The sequence below is a fragment of the Thunnus maccoyii genome, chromosome 16 (genome assembly GCF_910596095.1).
Source record: "Thunnus maccoyii chromosome 16, fThuMac1.1, whole genome shotgun sequence".
In the NCBI taxonomy this organism is placed as follows: domain Eukaryota; kingdom Metazoa; phylum Chordata; class Actinopteri; order Scombriformes; family Scombridae; genus Thunnus; species Thunnus maccoyii.
The window spans coordinates 25,711,239-25,731,169 of NC_056548.1; the positions used below are offsets into that span (position 1 = coordinate 25,711,239).

At 40.8% G+C, this 19,931-nt stretch overlaps 1 protein-coding gene and 1 long non-coding RNA gene across 2 annotated transcripts in view; one reads left to right on the forward strand and one right to left on the reverse strand.

Annotated features, from left to right (window-relative positions):
* The first annotated feature begins 1,414 nt into the window (after positions 1-1,414).
* Positions 1,415-19,360, forward strand: LOC121880914. The gene is made up of 3 exons (XR_006091654.1): positions 1,415-1,500; positions 18,196-18,354; positions 19,290-19,360. It is a non-coding gene; the product is annotated as an uncharacterized LOC121880914 (long non-coding RNA).
* myt1lb (myelin transcription factor 1-like, b) overlaps positions 1,494-19,931 on the reverse strand; it is a 114,112-nt gene continuing 95,674 nt past the window's right edge. The window contains exons 12-23 of the mRNA XM_042388529.1: positions 19,278-19,564; positions 15,147-15,377; positions 13,104-13,225; positions 11,575-11,643; positions 10,372-10,434; positions 10,108-10,191; positions 7,648-7,869; positions 6,886-6,980; positions 6,208-6,311; positions 5,933-6,076; positions 4,800-4,862; positions 1,494-3,028 (exon numbers count right to left, since the gene is read on the reverse strand). Of these exons, the coding sequence (XP_042244463.1) occupies positions 2,888-3,028; positions 4,800-4,862; positions 5,933-6,076; positions 6,208-6,311; positions 6,886-6,980; positions 7,648-7,869; positions 10,108-10,191; positions 10,372-10,434; positions 11,575-11,643; positions 13,104-13,225; positions 15,147-15,377; positions 19,278-19,564 (1,625 nt within the window). The 3' untranslated portion in view covers positions 1,494-2,887. The remainder of the gene's footprint in view (positions 3,029-4,799; positions 4,863-5,932; positions 6,077-6,207; positions 6,312-6,885; positions 6,981-7,647; positions 7,870-10,107; positions 10,192-10,371; positions 10,435-11,574; positions 11,644-13,103; positions 13,226-15,146; positions 15,378-19,277; positions 19,565-19,931) is intronic.

A 19,931-nucleotide genomic window follows, 5' to 3' on the forward strand; every position in this document is an offset into this window, starting at 1 on the left:
ATCTTAATTAAAGAGCTGGTCACACAAAGGTATTTCAGTAAAAAAGTGTGTAAAGTTGTAGTTTACTTAAATCGTTTTTCACTTTTCCTATTGAGATTATCAGCGACAAAAGTATCATTTGTAGACCAAGTAGGAGGCGGCATTAAGATACAAATCAGTTAAGTTTGGAGAACACACAGCATACATGTGGTGGATTTGTGTACTGCATAGTTTGGGTTTGCTGACATCTGCTGGTGGAGAGTTCACTGCAACAATTTTAAAATTATGAACATACTGTAGATTCTGGAGAATCATTATACAAAACAAGTCCAAAGAAGTCATTTTACAGGCCTCTGGCAACACATTTTTTTCTTTATTCAGAGTAAGATGTGTCAACATCCAGCATGACAAAAATTGTACAAAGTTCACAATTTATAAATGAAATATCACAGCAACTTGTGATCTCACACATTTATAGCAAAATTAAAATGTCAACAAATCCATGCTGTGTAGTACAAAAATAAATCAAACTTCAGTTTCACAGAGAGCACAATAGTTTATACAAAATCCTGTCTTTGTTAATGGTCACTGAAATCAATCTCAAAATTAAATGGCTCAAATAAAATAATAAACTCTGATGAATTCACAATAATTTATATGAAAAGTCAGCATTCTAAATATGTGACAACCCTTTTGTGTTCCCTATAGATAGTCACAGATAACTCTTTTCAGATTTGTTATTTATGTACCAACATCAGATGAGCAGCTGGTTTGTGCTTTATAATCCCTTTTCCATTTTTACTGATAATGAGAATTAATTCAAAAACTGGTACTAGCTATTACTCTACTGAAGCATTACTATATTGGCAAAAAGCTGCAGACACGATGCTGTGGAAAAAGGCGTATGCAGTCATGGATGATGGGTAGTAGAGTCCTGAAAGAGGACAGTAAAGTACAATAGATGAGATTCAATCAGGTGAATGACAAGCACCTTTTGCATTAGCTCTCAAAAAGGCAAATTCTGAACATGACCGCTAACAACTAGAACAACAGAATGGAGGGGTGCATACAGTCAGGCATATGGGCGTGATGCTGGATTGTATCACCCCTCGAAGGTCTCGTTTCACCAGGCCTTCGTTTTCTTCTGCTTTTTTTAAAACCTTGAATTGATTGACTACTTAATCCTTTGTACAGTGATTAGATATAAAGTGCTGCTGGGGGATAACTTCATCTTCCTAAAACATAGCAAAAATGAAAGAACATTGTTAATGTTTTTACACTTGATAATAGCCTACAATATAACTGCTATGGTTATAATCATCCTCTTCTCTGATTTCAAGTCCCTGTTCTTCCTCTTTCAGTGGTACTAAATCCACACCTACAGTGGCTCCAAGCAGTTGGTTGCTCCAATCGTGTGCCAAAGAGGTCACCTGGAAAATTGCACGCCGCCGTACGTAAGGATAATATCTTCAAGGACAAGTGCAAATAGTCTACTGGCACATAAGTGGGGACAGTGACCCTGTAAGTCCCGCTGTCATACTCTATAAATACTCTTTACAAAACCCTCTGAAACCCTCCTCTCAGGCTCTCGGGTACTGCTTTTATTTTCTGTAAGAACATCAAAACATGGAAACGAAGGTGTCCCTGTGCAAAATCGTACAGAAAAAAAGTGGAACTCATATACTTTCACTTCTAAAACTCAATGTCCAGGTTCCCTCCTCTTTTTTAAAAAGACTTTTTGTATTAAAAGATTTGTATAAAAATCAATATTTTACATAGGCTATATTAAAAAGATTCATGTTACCCCGCTATGCTTATAAACAAGAAATTGCATATACCCAACCTTTTTTTTTTTCCTTTGCAGATTGCATCCCGTACCTATTATAAACAAATGATTTAGTTATTATATTGCTGAGACGTTTCTTGATCCTAGCAACACAAGTCTCGAAATTGAGCAGATTTGATACTAGAAAGGCTAGAATGTGGTCTCTATAGGTCATTGTCTTTACACATCATTTCTATTTGAGATTATTTAAGGATGAGCATGTGAATGCATGCACCGCACAGATGTGTTCCTCTAGGAATTAATTGGCTCTCCTAGATAATGGGACTTCCACCATCGGGTTTCCGTGTAATGATGTTTACAATATAACTGTTCATACATACATTCATACATACGTCAGGTCAGTTTCCTCTCCAGGTTCATTTACAGCACCAATTAAAAATGCCCCCACATACAGCTACACATCATTTTTTTTTCGTCAAAACAAAACACAAACGTTTCTCAAGCATTGTCAGAAAATAAAGCGATTCGCAAACCAGTTCTTGCTCTTGAACAATCTACACGCAAGAAGAAGAAGAAGAAGAAGGAGAAAAAAACATCTAAAATCATTGAGTCCAAAATCACCCAGTGAGGAGAAAAATAAGTAGCTTCCTCCTTGCTTGTGGTTTTTTCATTTTTATTTCACTGTCCAGTTCAGCTTTTTTCATCTAAAATGCTTTGTTGTCAAGCAATAAAAAGAACTCTCGTTCCGTTATCATTAGCTTACTGTTCAGAAATATACACTAAAAATGTGCATACATGAGCAGCTAGAAACATTACATGACACTATGTCAGCTCATATGAAAACGTACAAAATGTGAATGTCCTCAAAAACTATTTTGCGGTTTACTCTTTTATGTTCTTCCTCAAAGCAAGACCCAAAAAGAAAGGAAAGAAAGAAATTATCTCAAGGTCTCTCTAAGCATAATACCTCTTTTTTTGAAAGAACGGAATTTAGAATATATAACACTATATAAGTTACTGCACCGAACCGAGGAGACCAAACCATCACTGCCTTTTTGTCTGTGGATTTTGATACACCACCCACACCTGATGGGGGAACAAAAATCTCCCTTTGCTGAATGGTTACACTTGGATCCCTTGAACAGCTTGCTTGATATTTTCCAACAGGGCTTTGTTTTCTGGGCTCTGGTACTGGTCTTGGTTTGTGTACATATCCGTTAGAGTGGTCACGTAGGCGTCAAAGTTCTGCTCGCTTATTGGCTCCTGCAGGACCAAAGACACAACATGTAGGCGATTAGAGGAAAACAGAGGTAACATAAAAACATAACATCTTCTCATCTGAAATTACATCCAATTCAGTTAATTTTTCTGGGTTAGGTGTCTCACCAAAACATGATTTGCTGTTAAAAATGCAGCTTTGTCTACAAGCCAGTGTATCAATTCAAAGTTACAAATAAACAAAACTACTTTCACAATGACGCTACACTGTTACTCATTCTACTCCATTTCATGCTCACTGATCTCTACTATTATAAAACACAATGAGAACAAACAACAGGAGCACATGCATAGTGTATGTGGTTAATGGCAAAGGAGAAAGACATGAGTAAAGGAAAATGTATGGGAGCAAAGAAAGGCCATTACAATCTGAATCGCATATGTTTCTTAATGCTGAATTGTGAAGTGTAACCATTACTGAGTATTTAATATTGAAATCCTGATATCACTGAAATATAGTTCTGAAATATTTGTGGTTTCAATCTCCCTCTTTGAAATTCCCAGAAGGTAATTTCAAGTTCTGCAATTTCCAAAACCTTGATTTTTTTTTTCGTTCACAAATTCAGACAACCCAAGCACGCAGGGTTTCAAATCACTCATATGAACTTCTCTTTCTTGGATCAGGAGACTGACAGAATGTAACCTGATGGGTTCTGACAGTTGGTTCCATGTAGGATGAGGATTTGTTTAGCTCTGACGATAACACATCTCTTATTGAACCTTTTATGTCTCCTTGTGCTTTTTAAATAGCAAAGATCAATGGAAAACATATACTGAAGACAAAGATTGTGAGTGAAAAGACACATCACTCTGTTAACACCAGTGTGTGACCACTGGTGGACTGTGTGTTTTTGTAGTTTCACAAAGTGGAGACTCTCCTCTAGAGAAATTATCAGCTGATGACCTCATGTCAATTTAAAAATATTCAAGTTAAACTTGGATTCATATAATATCAGCATTTTAATCTGATCTGCTTCATAGTTCTGTTCATTAAATCTGTCAGATTCATATAATAATCATCTCATTTTCAGGTTGTGAATATTAATTACACATCTTTGAGTATTTTAGCCTTTTTACTAGCAAATGTGGAAGGTAAACCTGATAAGATTGGATAAGGGATTTGGTAAATACAGTTGATTCTGGATTTGAATTTGATAAAATGCAGATGAATCCCGTCCCTAAACAGGACAGAAGTCTGATTGATTCCATCACACACAAATGATTATCCTAGCTAACCCGAGTGTAAAGTTTGAATTTTATATCTTTAATTTTAGCATCTGAATTTCACCAGTAAAATTTGAACAAATTAATGTTTTGACTTTTTGACTAATTTTTAGATCTGAAAATGAAAAGTTGCGTCTGATCAACTTAAAACTATATTTTGAATATTGGGCACTTATCTTTTATCTGAAGAGCAAACAAACAAATAAAAAACAATACTTAATATCAAAATTTAGTATAATTTGACATTGCTGACTAGACTTTCAGAAATATCAAAGAGGGAATTCAAACCACATAACATCAAAGAGATGAAATATTTCAGTGTTATAAATTCAGCAGTATTTCAATTTGAAACATCGAGTATTCAGTAGTAGTTAAGTTTCACTATTAGGTGATTCATTTCTTATAAGATTAAAATCCTTTTGGCCTTTATTTGCCCCCATAAGAATGACAACATCATAGAGGAGTACAAGATTTAAATAGTGAAATGCAATAGTGAAACTGAGTAAAGCTTGAGCAAAAGTCATTGTCTTACTTGCTGGTGCAACTGTAAGCAGCTGTTATTCCTTAAAGGAGGCTCTTTGTGTGCCAGTGGTTTCTATAGAAGAAAAGGAGCCAACACATTTCTGTTAGCTTACTTTGAGAAACATACATTGTTATTCTCAAGTTTAAACACTAGGCGGCTGTATTTCAAATACAGTCACATACAGATGCTCTTAAATTAACTGTAGAAGTAGAAAGTGGACATGAAAAGACATACAAGACATTAAGACAGACACAGAGCCAGGCCCACTCATTACTGTAAAACTCATAACTGCCTCAACTCATTTTACTCCAGTGTCACTGATGTTTTTTTATTTTTATTTTTTAAATATCTGGACAACTGCTGTAATATAAAAGGAGGATATGAGTATAAAATGGCTTGCCACTTAGATCTTAGATACAGATGCTTAACTGACTTTTAATTCATTCCTTTGTCAATGAATGTTAAATGATCCATTATGCAAGACTACAAGGAATGACACTGTGAGGGAAAGACTAAATGAAACAAGAATAAATGTGAAACAAGACTAAATAGTGTATCATTGATATAAAACTCTTAGCTATGTAAAGTAATACTTTATGCTTTATCTTCAATAGCAAAAAAGGAAGAATGAAAAGATTAAGGTGTGTGAAGCACATGGATAATTTGTCAGTGATTATTTTACTAAAAACACTGTCAGGTTCTCGTTGATAAAAAAAACACGAACATTCAGACTCACAATGACAATGAGACATCAGTCTGTTTTGATAATTCAACCACTTTGTAATCTTTACAGCCATTACAATTACAAGAAAGTGTTTAACCATCATACCTCTTTAAAGCACAGACAAAACCTCAATATATACTGTACTGTGTACACTTTTTGTTCATCTAATGGAGATCAGTTGAATGTAGCAATAATTTCACTTCTTGGAGTTGCTACCACTGTAAAAACTATATGTCCAATCAAGCCTCGTCTCACAACTCCCCCTCAATGTTTGGAAAGACAAGCAATGCTCCACACTGTAGACTAAGCATGCACAATATGCTGTGGCTAAATACACAAATAAATCACTAAGCTGCTAGAATGCTATGGTTAGCTATATTCTACAACTTGCCGGCTTGCCGTTCCTGGAGGCCCTTACCATATGAGGGAGCTGGACATTAGCTAAACTGTTAATCAGTGACTGGCTGAGGTTGGCCAGCTCATGCAGGAGAGATTCATTTTGCTGTTCAATCACCTTGTTTTCCTCCTCTATGGACTTCAGGTTGGACTCCATTGTTGTGATCTGAGGAGAGCAGGCGAGGAGGACAGGATATTTACAGTACAGCTTTGTACTTACAGGCAGGTACATACCACTGCTGAGTCAGACATGCATAAACACAGACCAATGAATGTAGCAGACAAGAAGCAGCTTACCTGTGTTCTGAGTTTGATCATGTCTGCTTCCACTTGTGAATTTGATTCACTTAAATCTTTGATTTCTTCATCCAGCTGTTTGATCTCCTCTTCATGCTCCAGTCCTACAGAGGAAGAACTAACACGTTACTGCAAGGCCTCAGTTATAAATTAGATTAACAGCCTTTATGTTCGACCGGAGTAATTAAAAATGACATAATAAAACTCCGTAGCTAACTAAGAATTTCGGTGGACATTGTGAGTCACTGTCTTCACCTCTACAATAGAACTGAGGCAGGTCATTTTAGCTGATTAAGACTCAACAATCCCACAGACAAATTACATTATGATCCTGTCACATCCCTTTATGAACCGCAGAAATTCACTGCAGTCCAGGGTGAAGTGTTAGTAAAACAGATGGAGCGCACAACCACAAACTAGCTCAAATATTCCACGTTTGATTACTGCCGACTACACCCAGCCCTGTTCCTCCAGATTGGAGCCACTCTTCTCATTATTTACACCATACCCCTGAAAGGCAGTTTATTTCCAATTTAGGCCTTTACTCAGACGCTGATCGCTACACACACACCCTCCTGATTGGCTTATTATCTGAAATTGGAACTCTGTTCAGTAAATCATTCCACATCCATGTTACTGATTGGCTGTATTGTGTGGGTGAGTGGTGGTTGTAGTTACCGTTGCTGGCACGTTGCTGCTTTATTGTTAGCATTTCCACTCCGGAGAGCCTGGCTTTCCTCATGGCCGAGGTGGCGCGTGGACACCCCGACAGACTGGAGAAAGCAATGAGAAGTATGTCTCAGTATATTCTGGTTTACACACACGCACGCACGCACGCACGCACGCACACACACACACACAAGGAGCCTACATGGTCCACAAACATGCAGTTTTCATTTAAAGCAATGTTAAGAAGAAACATTCCATCATTGTCAGGGGTAAAGGGGTACTCCTGGATTTAACACTATGCTTAAATGAATTTGGAGGACACACAAGAGAGAGATTAAAACATTGATGCAGCAGAGGTCGAGATATCCTGACTTTTAGTCCAGTATGGTTCAAAAACACTGAATCCTACTGATCCCATAAAACAACCAATAGCACAATTTTGCTGGACCTTCCCAGACTGGTAAAATACCATATACAGTCCATGTCCCACATGTACCCCCATGTTTACTCATACTCTTCTGCAATGTATAAAATTGATGGAATACCACTTTAAAGCTAAAATGCATCATGAACCATTGCTCTCCATCTTCTCTTGTAAGTTCCAAAATAGGATCAATAAATCTGTATTTTTGAATTTATCTATCCTTGTTATTGAAAGATAGAATAAGAAGGTAGAAAGTTCAGGCTACAGTAGAAACATATAAAACCTGCATGCTTCTTCTGGCTGTTAGAGTGGTTATTTAGTACTACAGCCAGGTTCTGGAGACCCACCTCCGATGTGTGAGGAAGCTGCCGCTGACGTGACCCGAGCCGTCGCAGCCCGGTGTGGGGCAGGACATGCCCTCCGTCTTGCCAGACTTCCACGTGAACTGGATGCCATTTAGGTAGCCGTCCTTTTGTCTCTTGGCAGCTATGGGGCATCCTGATGCACTTCTGTGCGACGCATACTTCCCTGTCACGTGTCCCTGACCATCACAACCTGGGACTGGACACCTGGAGGGGAAAGAGTTAAATATGCTCAGAGGAGACTCACTTAACAGTTAGACTGATTTCCATTGTTTCACTCACATACTCATTCATTCATTCAACTGCTACCTTCATTTGCTTACATACAGTATTCAAAGGTGATCATCTTTGTCATCATTTTTTACATCACAGTGACCTGCTGAGTCTCATCTCCTGGCTCTCTGGCATATACTACAGTCTGTTTGCCTCTTGAGTACCAAAACACTATATACTGTACGTGCAAACTTCATTTTTCTGTTTCCCGCTATCTCTTCTGCTTTGATATAAACAAAGATACGATCATCTTATTTATTCACTGTCCCAGTGGCAGGCTTATCACTGTTTTGGAATGCTGACAGTGCATCAACACCAGTGCTAATCAGATGCAATGAGGCAGTAAATTATTCCAAATGTCACACCTTGCAAAATGGATTATGGCTAAAGCTAGTTTCACCCGTGAAAGTATCAGTTCTGTCTGCAAATAGCAGCTACCTGGGTTTAGTTCAACGTCACGCCTTTTGACTGCAAAAAGATACAGCGATGTTTGGACATATGTCTGAGTATTATGTTGTTTGTCACACATGCTTTAAAATTATTTTTGCAGTAAAACTAAGATAAAGCTGACGGTAAAAACAGGTGTTTTGAGTATAAAATTTTCTTTCATGATCTGGGATCTAATACATGTTGAATTTCTTCTGTTCTCTTAAATTCTACATGTCCATTTAAATAAAGCCACTATGTGTAGATATCTGAGTCCCTTAGTTGGGGCCACTTTTGATATTACCGCTGAGGAACACCAAATTCAATTTAAAGTTAATCAAAGTAATAGTTTGCTTCCTTGTCAAGGCTGACATCCCTTTACAGCCTTTCCCCAGTACCTTTAGACCCTCTAATGTTGCCCATGTTGCATTACAACTGATTATCAGTTGACACAGTAAACTGGTTGTAATGAAGTTCTCTCAACCTCACAGTCCACATTTTTTCAATCTCTCTATCCACTGGACTATTTAGAACAAAGGCTTCCACTTTTCTCAGCATGGGATTTAAACTAATGAAAGCATGCCTGCACTCTTTTATTCTCTACAGATCTGTGAATACTTTGGCTCATGACTCATTTAGGTGTAAGAAACACTGCTCTACGAATGTCTTTAAATTCTGTCTAGCCTCCCATGACTGCACCTTTCCTTATCCTCTGAAGGGAACTTTGAATGCCAGTTAAAGCCATAAATGTTTATCTGCTTGTATCAGATATCTGCTCACGACACCTCATCAGTGACCTGGGAGCCAGACTGGTAAAGCCTGGCAGCAAACTAGTCCAGCAACCAACATCTGAAAACACACTTTGATGTATAAAATCAGAAGTTACTCTTTAAATCAGATGAATGTGCTTCTTTCTGATGAATTCTTTACATGTATTTTTTAATTATAGTCACATGTCTTGCTGTAAAGTCATGATACTGTCTATTTTCTCAGAGTGATCTCTTAAACTTCCTTCCAAAGCTCAAATGTTGAATAAAATTAGTGTCAGATATATTTCAACATCAGCTAGTCATACTGACAGGGATTCCTGTGGCAAACTATCCTCAGAATCCAACAGTGACAAGATCGAGAATGGCCAGAGTGTGTTGTTTGTGCTCTGCACCACCAGAGAAATCAATGCAGCTGCAGGGCTGAGGCCAGAGAAGCCCATTGTGGGATTTAAGTGGAGTCCAATCAATCTCTCTCTCTCCCTCTCTGCTTGCCTCTATGTCTTCTCTTACCTGTGTGTCTGCAGGAGTTCACCAGAGACTGCAGAATCTTCCCTCACTAAACTGCTACAACCTTGCACTTCTGAAGTTTCTCCTGCACTTTTAGATTTGGGTTGAAACTTTACACTCATAGCACATTTGTCTTGTCAGAGATAATTCTGATTTATCCCTGCCTGCATCAGTGCACATCAAAAAGCAATATACTGATAGACAATGTTTGTTCTCATTCACACAGCTTCTTTATGTCATTTTAAAACATTCACCAGGAAATGTTATACCATACAGCTCCAGTCAAAAGTTTGGACACACCTTCCCATTCACTTAAATGAGAAAGTGTGTCCAAACTTTTGACTGGTGCTGTATGTCATGTTTTATAATTCACACAGCAAATGTAAGGAGCGAGCAGAGAGCAGCGTTAGTAGCGGGAGGTGAGTTTTAAAGTGACACAGAAGACTGATGATCAGTGTCTGTACTGTACCTGATAGGCTCCTGGTCCTCCTTGTTCTCTTTACTGTGGATGATCTTTATCCCACTTTTCCTGGCCCGCGGACACCCTGAGAGACTGCAGATAAATGACAGTGTTACAAAGTTGAAGCATACAGTACGTGTGTGTGCCTGTGTGTGTGTGTGTGTGTGTGTGAGGGAGAGAGAGAGAGAGGGAGAGAGAGGAAGAAAAGTAGAAGCAAGGAAAGAACCTCAGGACAGTACCAGTCAAAAGTTTGGTGAAGAATGTGTGTTGTACCTTCTGTGAGAGGCGTAGTTGCCAGTGATATGTCCCGAACCATCGCACCCTGGTGTCGGGCACCTGGGGCAGAAAACACAAAAAGGGCTCAGGGCCTGTAGCAAAAGTGCACTATCCAATTGCCAATATAAAGTATCAGAGTAGACCACATTCATTTTAATTGTCCAATTCATTTTTATTTGTTTCTTCACTTCTAAGACTTTAGATGAGGCTCTTCGCTGAGGTTGAGTAAATCTATTAATTGGAAATGCTAATTTATTTATATATTTATAAATTATATTTGCACAACTATAACAGGCAACTCTGTTAGCTAGCGGCGTTGCCACCAGGAAGATGTGCTGTACATTAGCTGCCTGTTCACTGTCAGATGAATACAAAAAAGTTGGCTGAAGCTTTAAAGACACCCTCAAAATTAGATTTTGAGATTTCCAGGAGATCTTGAGTGTTGGTTTCAACCTGCAATAACTTATTGTTTTGCCACATGGGCTAAGCAGAAACAATCTATGAATACAACGCTGACATATTAGCGCCTTTTAACTTCTAATGGGGAAGGAATTAGAATACAGTTGCTGTTGCTAATTATACATCCAGCAGATACGGAACAACATTAGCACTTGAATTGTTTCTTCTGGTCAGTTGTTTCTGACCACCCAATCAGTCTAGTATTCACTCTCCTTGTAGCTCTGTTTTTATCTCCACCAACTCCTGGTCCACTATTTTTTACCAGCAAGTCGATAACTTTCTCTATCAGCTGTTTGGTGCTGGGCAGGTAGTGCACAGTTTTTAAAGCTTTTATACTTCCTGCGTCTGGAAATGCCACTTTTGATAGTGCTGAGAGTGAACCAAAGCAGTAAAGTTGCGAGCCAGCAAACCAAAACAATAAGTTCAAATCTGTTGAAATGCTCCGTAGAGCTGAGAGGTACCACAGAGATAATTCTTTGCCAACATTAGGAACCCCTTTCTCATACAAGTAGTAAATTGCTGTTGATTGTAGCTGCTTTAAGGGGTCTAAGACTCCCTGACCCCCTTTTATTTTGCAAAGTGGTTATAATTAAATTGTTTTCCTCAAAAAGTGGTGAAATAAGACTTAGATTACCACTGTGTGCTTGTTTGTACTAACACTATTAACACTGACCTAACCCTCTGCAGAATGAACAAGACATACAAATCAGACATATATCAGTGAGTCATCTCATGCCTTACTTGAGCTCTTGCGCGTTGTTGGCCAGCATACTTCGAATGCTTTTATCAGCTAAAGGACAACCTGAGAGACTGAAAAATACACCAGTAGAACATTAGTAACACTAAAATGGTAAGACACCCCAACCACTGTAACACAATAACACAAAGCAGATTCTCAGCCTGCAGTCATATCTACAACACGCACGCAAGCACGCACACACAGACACACACATACACACACATGCATACAAAAAACATCAACTAAGAAATGCAAAAAGCCATGATGCAAGTGCAGGGAGTTGATTAAAAAAAGTTAACCCTCTGAGTATTTGTATTCATATGTAACTGCAAGGAAGACTTGTTTTCATGCACGGTCTGCTCTGCACTCGATTCAGAATGCACCGAGTGAATAAAAAAATAGTAAATTAACATATGGCGTTGTTTTCAAAGACATGGCTGAACTGAGTGGGAATCATGAACTTGTTCAAGTAGAAATCTGATGTACATGAGGCCATGTCAGCCTTCCAGACTGGTGTCATTTAGTCCTCGCAGACTCAGCTCACACCGCAACGCTCAGCCGTTCTGTTTAAGTCTTTTTACTCTGAATGGTAAATGCTTAGTCTGCATTGCACTGTGGGAAGAGCCTGCAGGACTGAATAACATCAGCTAAGAAGGTTTCATACACAGCCCATTGAGAAATAATTTAATCCCAGGGTTTAGCTTAAAAATGTGCATCTATTCAATCTTCAATGAATTGAACCTTTTTTAAAATTCGATGATACCCTTGTTTCAGGATGTCAATTCGCCAATAGTCAAAGGGCTAACAAATAAGAGAGAGAGACATTCTGCCTACAGATGTTTGACAGTATAGTTGAGGTAAGCTGAAAACAATAAAGAGAAATAGACTTAGAATCCACCAGGAGAAAAGGAAGTCACACCTTCGATGTGAGGCGAAATTGCTCGTCAAGTGACCACTTCCATCACACCCCGGTGTGGGACATCTGCCACCGGAAAAATAGACAGATTTATAAGCCCAAAGGGAAGGAGAAGAGAATGTGAAAATTACAGAAAAGGGGGTTGTTTCTGATTTTTGTTGGTTTTCATTGTTTCCAGTTTAGCTTCACTGTCTGTGATTAATATTGTGGTTGTGAACTTGGTTCTTGAGATCAGCTTCTCTTGATATGACATGATACTTGTGCTGTGTCTTATATAGATAAAGCATCAAAAGAGGGAAACTACAGTGAAGTAGAAGCTACATTGCTAGCTCTAAGATCAGTGCGGACAAATGAATAGAAAGCTATTAAATAAAATCATATAGCAAGCCACTGCCAACAGCACAGGATGGGTGAGGGAGAGAGAGACAGAGAGGTGCTTCTCTGAGGTTTACTGGAGCAAACAAGGAAGATGTTAATCAAAAGAAAGAAGTCTGATGAGGAGGGGGGGGGAGCAGAGCTTGAGTGGGGAGAAGCAGGTGGGGTCAAGTGGATAGAAGGAACACTGGGACATTGGAGGAGAGTGGGGGGTGGGGAGGGGGGGGGGGGTTGTCTTACGTTATCAGGTCCTTCTTACTCTCCTTGCACTGGACATACTTGGGCTTGGGACTGGACATGTTAACATCGGTGGAGTAGGAGCGGTCCTCCAGCAAGTCATGGAAGGGATCCAGGTCATCCGGCTGAGATCAGGCAGGAATAGAGAGGAAGAGGAGAGGAGGGACAGGGGAAGAGAGAGAGAGTCAGATGAAGAGAGGTTTTGGTTTCTCACGCTATTATTACACATATTAAAGCATAGTGATCGCACATGTTATACAACACATAGGAGCATCTTATTTATCAGTACATCATGGAAACTCTTATCGTAGAGAGTTTGTAATGAAGGCTCATTTTCCTCTGCCTTCCTCTTTCTCTGTCTTTTCCACACACACACACAGGTACACACACCACATGCGCACCTGTCACACCACAGAGTCTTGTCAATTTGAATGCTAATGATTGAGCCTGTGTGACTACTGAGCCTCACCTGTCAGTCTAAGAGAGCTAGAGAATGGCATCCCAGGGAGGAAATAATGACTCAGTGCCAAATGAACAGTGTGTGTGCCTGTGAGTGTTTGTTTGTGGGCTCACTCATGGGTATGTACATGTTCATTCTTGTGCCTCATTTCATGTGTATTGCATATCTCTCGCTGTAAATTCAGCACAGTGCAGAACAATTGAGGGAGTTGGCTGGTTGGTACTTATAATGCACCAGTCAGCCATTAGATGGCACTGCGGTGTAGCGTCGGGCCGCTGCTGGCTGTGTAGTGGGGCTGTGCTTTGTCTGCAGTGCATGCAGCCAGGGCACGACGGCTGTTGATGCAAATCCTCTTTCCTCTCTTCCGTGCCCGCAGTGTATGTACAGTAATGCCCATAAAGAGACAGGTCCAGATACGGCCCAAATTATCCAGCGCTCAAGCTGTCTCTTAGTGTGTGATGCTGGGTCAGCCAGCAAGCTTCTCCAATTAAAGAGAGCGCAGGCTGAGAGGCAGACAGGAAGGAGAACGACACATACATACAGAGACGCAGAGCAAAAAGTAGGCTAGGGATGGAACTCGCAAATACGCGCAGACACACTCCCAATGAGACATGGGCACACACACTGATATGAATATGCACAAGCTCTCACCCACACACCAACAGAGGCACATGTACTGCTCATGCATGCGCCTGTGCACACCGACAGGCGCACCCAGCAGTGGTGCATTGATTTCCAGCAGTTCTTTGATGAGATGAGCTATTCCGATTCCCTCCCAAGGTGCTACTTTGCATAATTCATTTTGGAGAAGAGCAAAATGTAAAAACAGAAAGCCAGCATGCGGGGAGCATGATACAAACAGAGCAGAAACCTCTGTGCGTGGCAATGCTGACATCAATTAACATGCAGATTCATTAGGTTTCCCTCAAAAATTCCTAATATGACTTTCTAATGATTCCAAATATAACAGTGAGTCAGACAGGAGGTAAGAAACCTAGAAGACAGTCAGACAGCAATGCAAATGTTTGACTAGGAGACACTGAGTTGAATCAATGGCTGAACTGAATCAATCAGTGGGGGTGGGGGCATGGGGGGGGGGACACATGAAACAGACGGTCAAAGTGAAGTATGCCAACTGTATGGTCTCTAATCTCCAAACCCATAAACTTTATGCTTTACAATTCTAATTATTTATATATTGATCCTCATATTGTTGGGACCACCTTACAGTTGATATAGAACAAGTGAAGGAAAAAGAGGAGGGTAGCCTTATAGGTTTAGCAAATTAAAAATGAAATATTTGTCAGTATCAGTAAGTAGAAACAAAAGTAGTAGACAAAATGAAGCAGTCTGCTTCATTAATAGCACGATTTTACCCACCTTTCTGAGGTGTCTCTACCTTTACAGGCTGCTTCTTCTATATTTCAAAAGATACTGAATGTTTTAATTAAGGAAGTGATCTAACCCTTCTTCCCAAAAAAAATGGTAGATAATTAACTGGCCACAACCAGCCAGTAATGGTCAAGTGAATTTCCGCATCTACATTACTTAACTACCAAACACTGTTCTTGTTTTCCCCTTTTTACCTCTTTCTCGTCCTCATCTATGTGTTTGATCTTGGTGTAGTCTACAGGCAGGTCCCAGCAGTCGGCGGCATCCCCCATGCCGTAGCAGCGGGAGCCCAGCAGGGCGGCTTGCCTCTGGGGGGACATGGGCTCTAGAGGTGTGAGCACCGAGTCCCCTCCACCGCCGCTGCACAGACGCTTGCTCATACTCAGGTCCAATGTACCGTTCTCATCCACATCTAGGCTGGGACTCTGGAAAATGTATGTGGATGTGTTTTTTGTGCGCGTGTTCGTGTGTGGGGTTAAAGTCAGGTCAGTGTGTGTGGATGGAGATGAGTGTGAGCGTGTTGAGTTGTGAGTTTTCAGTCAGATGATTATGGGGAGCAAAAGGAAGCACAGAACATAAGGATGCAGGGATGGAGAGAAAGGGATAAAAGAGAGAGAGTTTCTGATTAAATAGCAGTCAAACATATTCATATTCTAGGATCAGAGCTGGGCAAAACAGTAGCTGAATACATCGTGAATACTAAAGAAGTACATGAAAAGCGCTTGAGTTTTTCTGTTCCTCCAGTGATGTGCTCACTTTTGAACTTTTTAGATGTCTGGAAAGATGGATCAAGAACACCTGCAGTTCAAATATCTGCAACAATATTCCAATTTATTTTTTGCCCAGGTCTGTCTAGGATGACACAGTAGACACTTGCAGTGTACAGTAACAATGTAGTGTTACACTTATAAGAGGGTCAAAAAAAGAAGAGGTCATCAGTGCTCAAGGACGAGTGCATCCCTCTGTGAACCCCTCCTTTTCTCTGTCTCTCTCTTTCCTTCCATCCCACTATGGTGTGTCCTGCGTTCTGTGCAGTCAGAAGGGTGTGTGTGCATGACTTTGTGTTGTGTGTGTGTGTGTGTGTGTGTGAGCCTAATGTGAGTGGACATCACAGGGGGCAGGGGCTGAGGGTTAGGGGTGGGGTTGAGAGCAGTGATGAGCAGCAGTGGCTGGAACTAGACCGCTGCAAACCCAAAAATAGCGGCACAACTATACTGTGTTCTGAAACTAAGTGGGCCACATCCAACAGCTGATACAAGCATTCACTATATATCTATAAGCAGTTTAATCTACATCTGGTACACATATACTGCTCCCTAAAGGATTATGCTTTAAGAGGCATGTGTTTTTGTCCTTGTTCTCATTAATATCCCTCTCTCTCTCTCTGACTCCCTCTTCTCATCTCCTCCTCATCCTCCTCGACGCTCCCTTTGCTCCCTTCATGAGCAGGAAAGCCCGCCCTAATGCTGATTCCAGCCGACAGTGTCCCTAGGGGTGGATTCTCCTGGTGTCTGAAGCCAAAACCTCTGTGACGCACACTGACTCAAATGCATGGGGTGATGGATTTGGGACTGGGCATGAATACTGCAAGAACTGTGACTGAACCAAGGACTTGAAAACAGCAGAAAAAAGTGTGTGGGATAAAATAGTACCGCTGCTATGTCATTAGTCTGTGGGGAAAAATATCTCACTATGAATAATAAAACACACTATAAAAGAGTTGGGCGTGATGCAAGACAGACAAACATGGAGATGATGGGGTGCTAAACACAAAGACTGACATTATTCCATGATGTAGGTGTCTGCCTCCGTCAAACACACACTCGCTATTAAAACTCTACTATAAAAATTAATTTGTAGTTTGACTGGATGCTTGAAAGAAGGAGAAGGAGGAGAAAGAGAGTAAAGGAATGGAAACAGTATATATAAGATAAAGGTCAAGTTACAGAATTCCATAGGTCTAACCATGTGTTGCTATGACTTGTTTTGTCCTCATGAATATGCTCAGCGGACCGCCCCCCCCCTCCTTGTCAGCCGCTGTATTGCATGTCACCGACCAATTAACGTGACCCACCCCATCATATCAAATTAATGGGGATGATATGTGAGGATGTGCCCCACCTCCTTCACTACAGACCACCCCCTTCTCGCTCTGACCCCCCGGTAACCCCTGACCTCGGTTGCCATGGCAATGCTGCGAGGAAGAGGGCCAGAGCGTGAGAGGTCACTTGCTAATTCTCGCCACATTACTTCTGCCTACCTATTCCAGGTCTTAAAATAAAACCAGCATCATCTCCTGCCCTCCTCTGTGGCCTTTTCTATCTCATGTCTCACTCTGTCGTGTCTTCTTCTCCTCCTGCTCGCCGCTTCCTCCCTTCTCTTCATGTATTCTATAAAAGGGCAGCTTGTGCAATTTTTCCAACTAAACAAATATTTCATGGGTGCTTGTTTATGTCTCTGTGTGCAGTTTGATGATATGCTGACCAATGAGATTATTTTATTATAACACATATGGGATCTGTAGCAGCTCTGCTCATGAAAATACACCCTTTCTATAGCTGAGGTTTTAAACTGTGCTTGTTAGCTTACTGTCAAAAATGTTCCTCAGCATTTTAAAAGTACTGTACACACAAACATCTGGGTTTTGTAATCAAAACATCCCTCGTTCTGCCTTATCTCTGTCAATAAAGGCAAAAATGCCCCCAGAAACAAGTCTTAAAAAACACACTCCGATCTGCTGATGAGGACCGTGTGATTCGGTTGAAAGCTCCAGAACACCTACAGTACTACATTTACCTTGAGGGGAGATCTTCAGACCTGTATGGTGTGATATGTTTGAAGTGGTTTGCATTTATGTGAAGTACTATAGTATGCATGGTTTGCAGTGAAAGGGTTTAATTTATGTGAAAACACAGGGTGTTTAAGGGTGTGTTCACCTCCATTTGAGTGGAGCTACTTAACATCTATAGACATCCAGTAACTGAGCTTATCTAAACTAATCGAACTGTTCAACATACCTTGCACTCAGACATAACTTTGGTAAGTAGGAAAATAGTACAATTCTTTAAAAAAAAATGTATTTCTCATTCATGTCAGCTTTTCACCTTAACTCTGCCTATCAAAGCAGAATAATCTCACACAGACAGTGTGTTTCACTCGTTCAGTCAACCAAGCTACCAATAGACAGACTGAAAAAACAAGGAGGTGAGAACAGATGTGTGTGTGCGTGTGTGTTTCATTCAGACACAGAAAGGAACCGTGTGCCACGAGGTGAGGTGTAGAGATGAAAGAGGAAGAAGAGGGGAAAAAAAGCCCTCTGAAGTCTCCTGTCTTCCCATCCTGCCTTGAGAGCATCCTGCCCGTCTCGCCCCGGAGCAGGAGAAGGACAGACAATGAAATGAGGTAGGACCAGAGGAAGTCCTGACTGCTTCAGGCGTTTGTTCCCGCCAAGTTTATTCCGTTCCACTTTTCTTTGGGAGTACGTTGCTTTTGGCTTTTTTTTTTTTTCCCTTTCCTCCTCCTTTCGTCTGCTTTCCCCTCATTTTCTCCAACTCTTCCCTCAGTAGCTTTCTCCTTTCCTGTATCCTCCTCTCCTGCACTGTAACGTTTAGAAACCTCCCACCAAAAAGGCTTTTCTTTGCTCTCTTTATTTTCATTTCTATCACCCCTGCTCTCATTCTCTGGCAGACTCCGCTGTCAACATTAGCATTAAGCCAGCATTAGCCCTCTGCTGTGCGCTCTCTTTCTGGCCCCCATTTTCCAGCTCAGCATCTCGGCGCAGATAATGCAGGAACACCGTCACCTTATCTTCTCAGAAATGACACACTGGGCTCACGCCGTGTCAAACGGCGCTTCGTCCTGCTCCTATCTGATCCCCAGACGGAAAATAAAAAACTGCCCTGCTGAGCCCTGAGTGTAAGACACAGCCCCAGATCTTTGATGGAATGTGTGTGTGCGAGTGTGTATATGTGTACATGTGGAGTGTACAACTGAAATCTCACTATCTTTGTCAGTTTTCACTGCCAGCATTATTATAATGAAGGAAGCACGGTGATAATCTTTCTGTGACTGCAGTAGGAGGCCAAAGGTGCAGTGAATATAGAGTCATGTGATACTGCAGTGTCAAATCAGGGTGTGTTAGTAACTTCCTCACATTTGATAAAGCAGGAGCTGATCTCCTCCTGAACCAAACCAAAAACTAACCAAAATCTGTAGAATTTGGTTATGCCTGTAGATTTCATTTTATACTTTGGACATTCAGATGACAATCTAAATGTATGATAAGACGTGGCAGTCATTCCAGTGTGCGTCCTCTCCCTTCCTACCTGCGAGCACAGGTCCTGGGGCTTCCCCCCCATACCATGGGGCATTTCCCGGCAGCGCGTGGACAGGTTGAGGATGGCCGTGGCCGCCATGTGGGCAGCTTCCATATCGTGACTGTAGTCAAAGCTGCTCTTGCTGCAAGTGCTGCTAGCGCTGCTACCTCCGCCCCCACCGCCTCCTCCGGCGCCCCCTCCTCCACCTCCACAGCTCAGGCTGCTGCTGCTACTGCTGGGAGCGTAGGTGCTGGTAGTGCTGCTGGCCGAGCTGGAGTTCTTGCAGTAGCGTTTGGCTGTGGGACGCATTGAAAAAAATCAGAATGAAAAATTCACTCAACATTAAAGGTGAATAAATTATGTTGATGTGGGTTTACTCATCAGTATATCCCTGATGAAGTGTGTGTGTTTTTATGTTTCTTTAAAGTGAGACCCTGCAAACTTGTCATAAGCAGGATTTCTGAAAGACATCATTTAAGAACAAGATGGCCAAACTTTTCATGCATAAAAACATAGCTTAACATTATAACACATTATAGATCTATTAAATTTGGAATTTTAATTGGTATTTTAATTTAATTATTATTTTAACTCTTATCCAAATTTAAAATGATTCACCACGCTAGAAAATTCCACAAACATTCTTGTGACTCTGTTTATGCT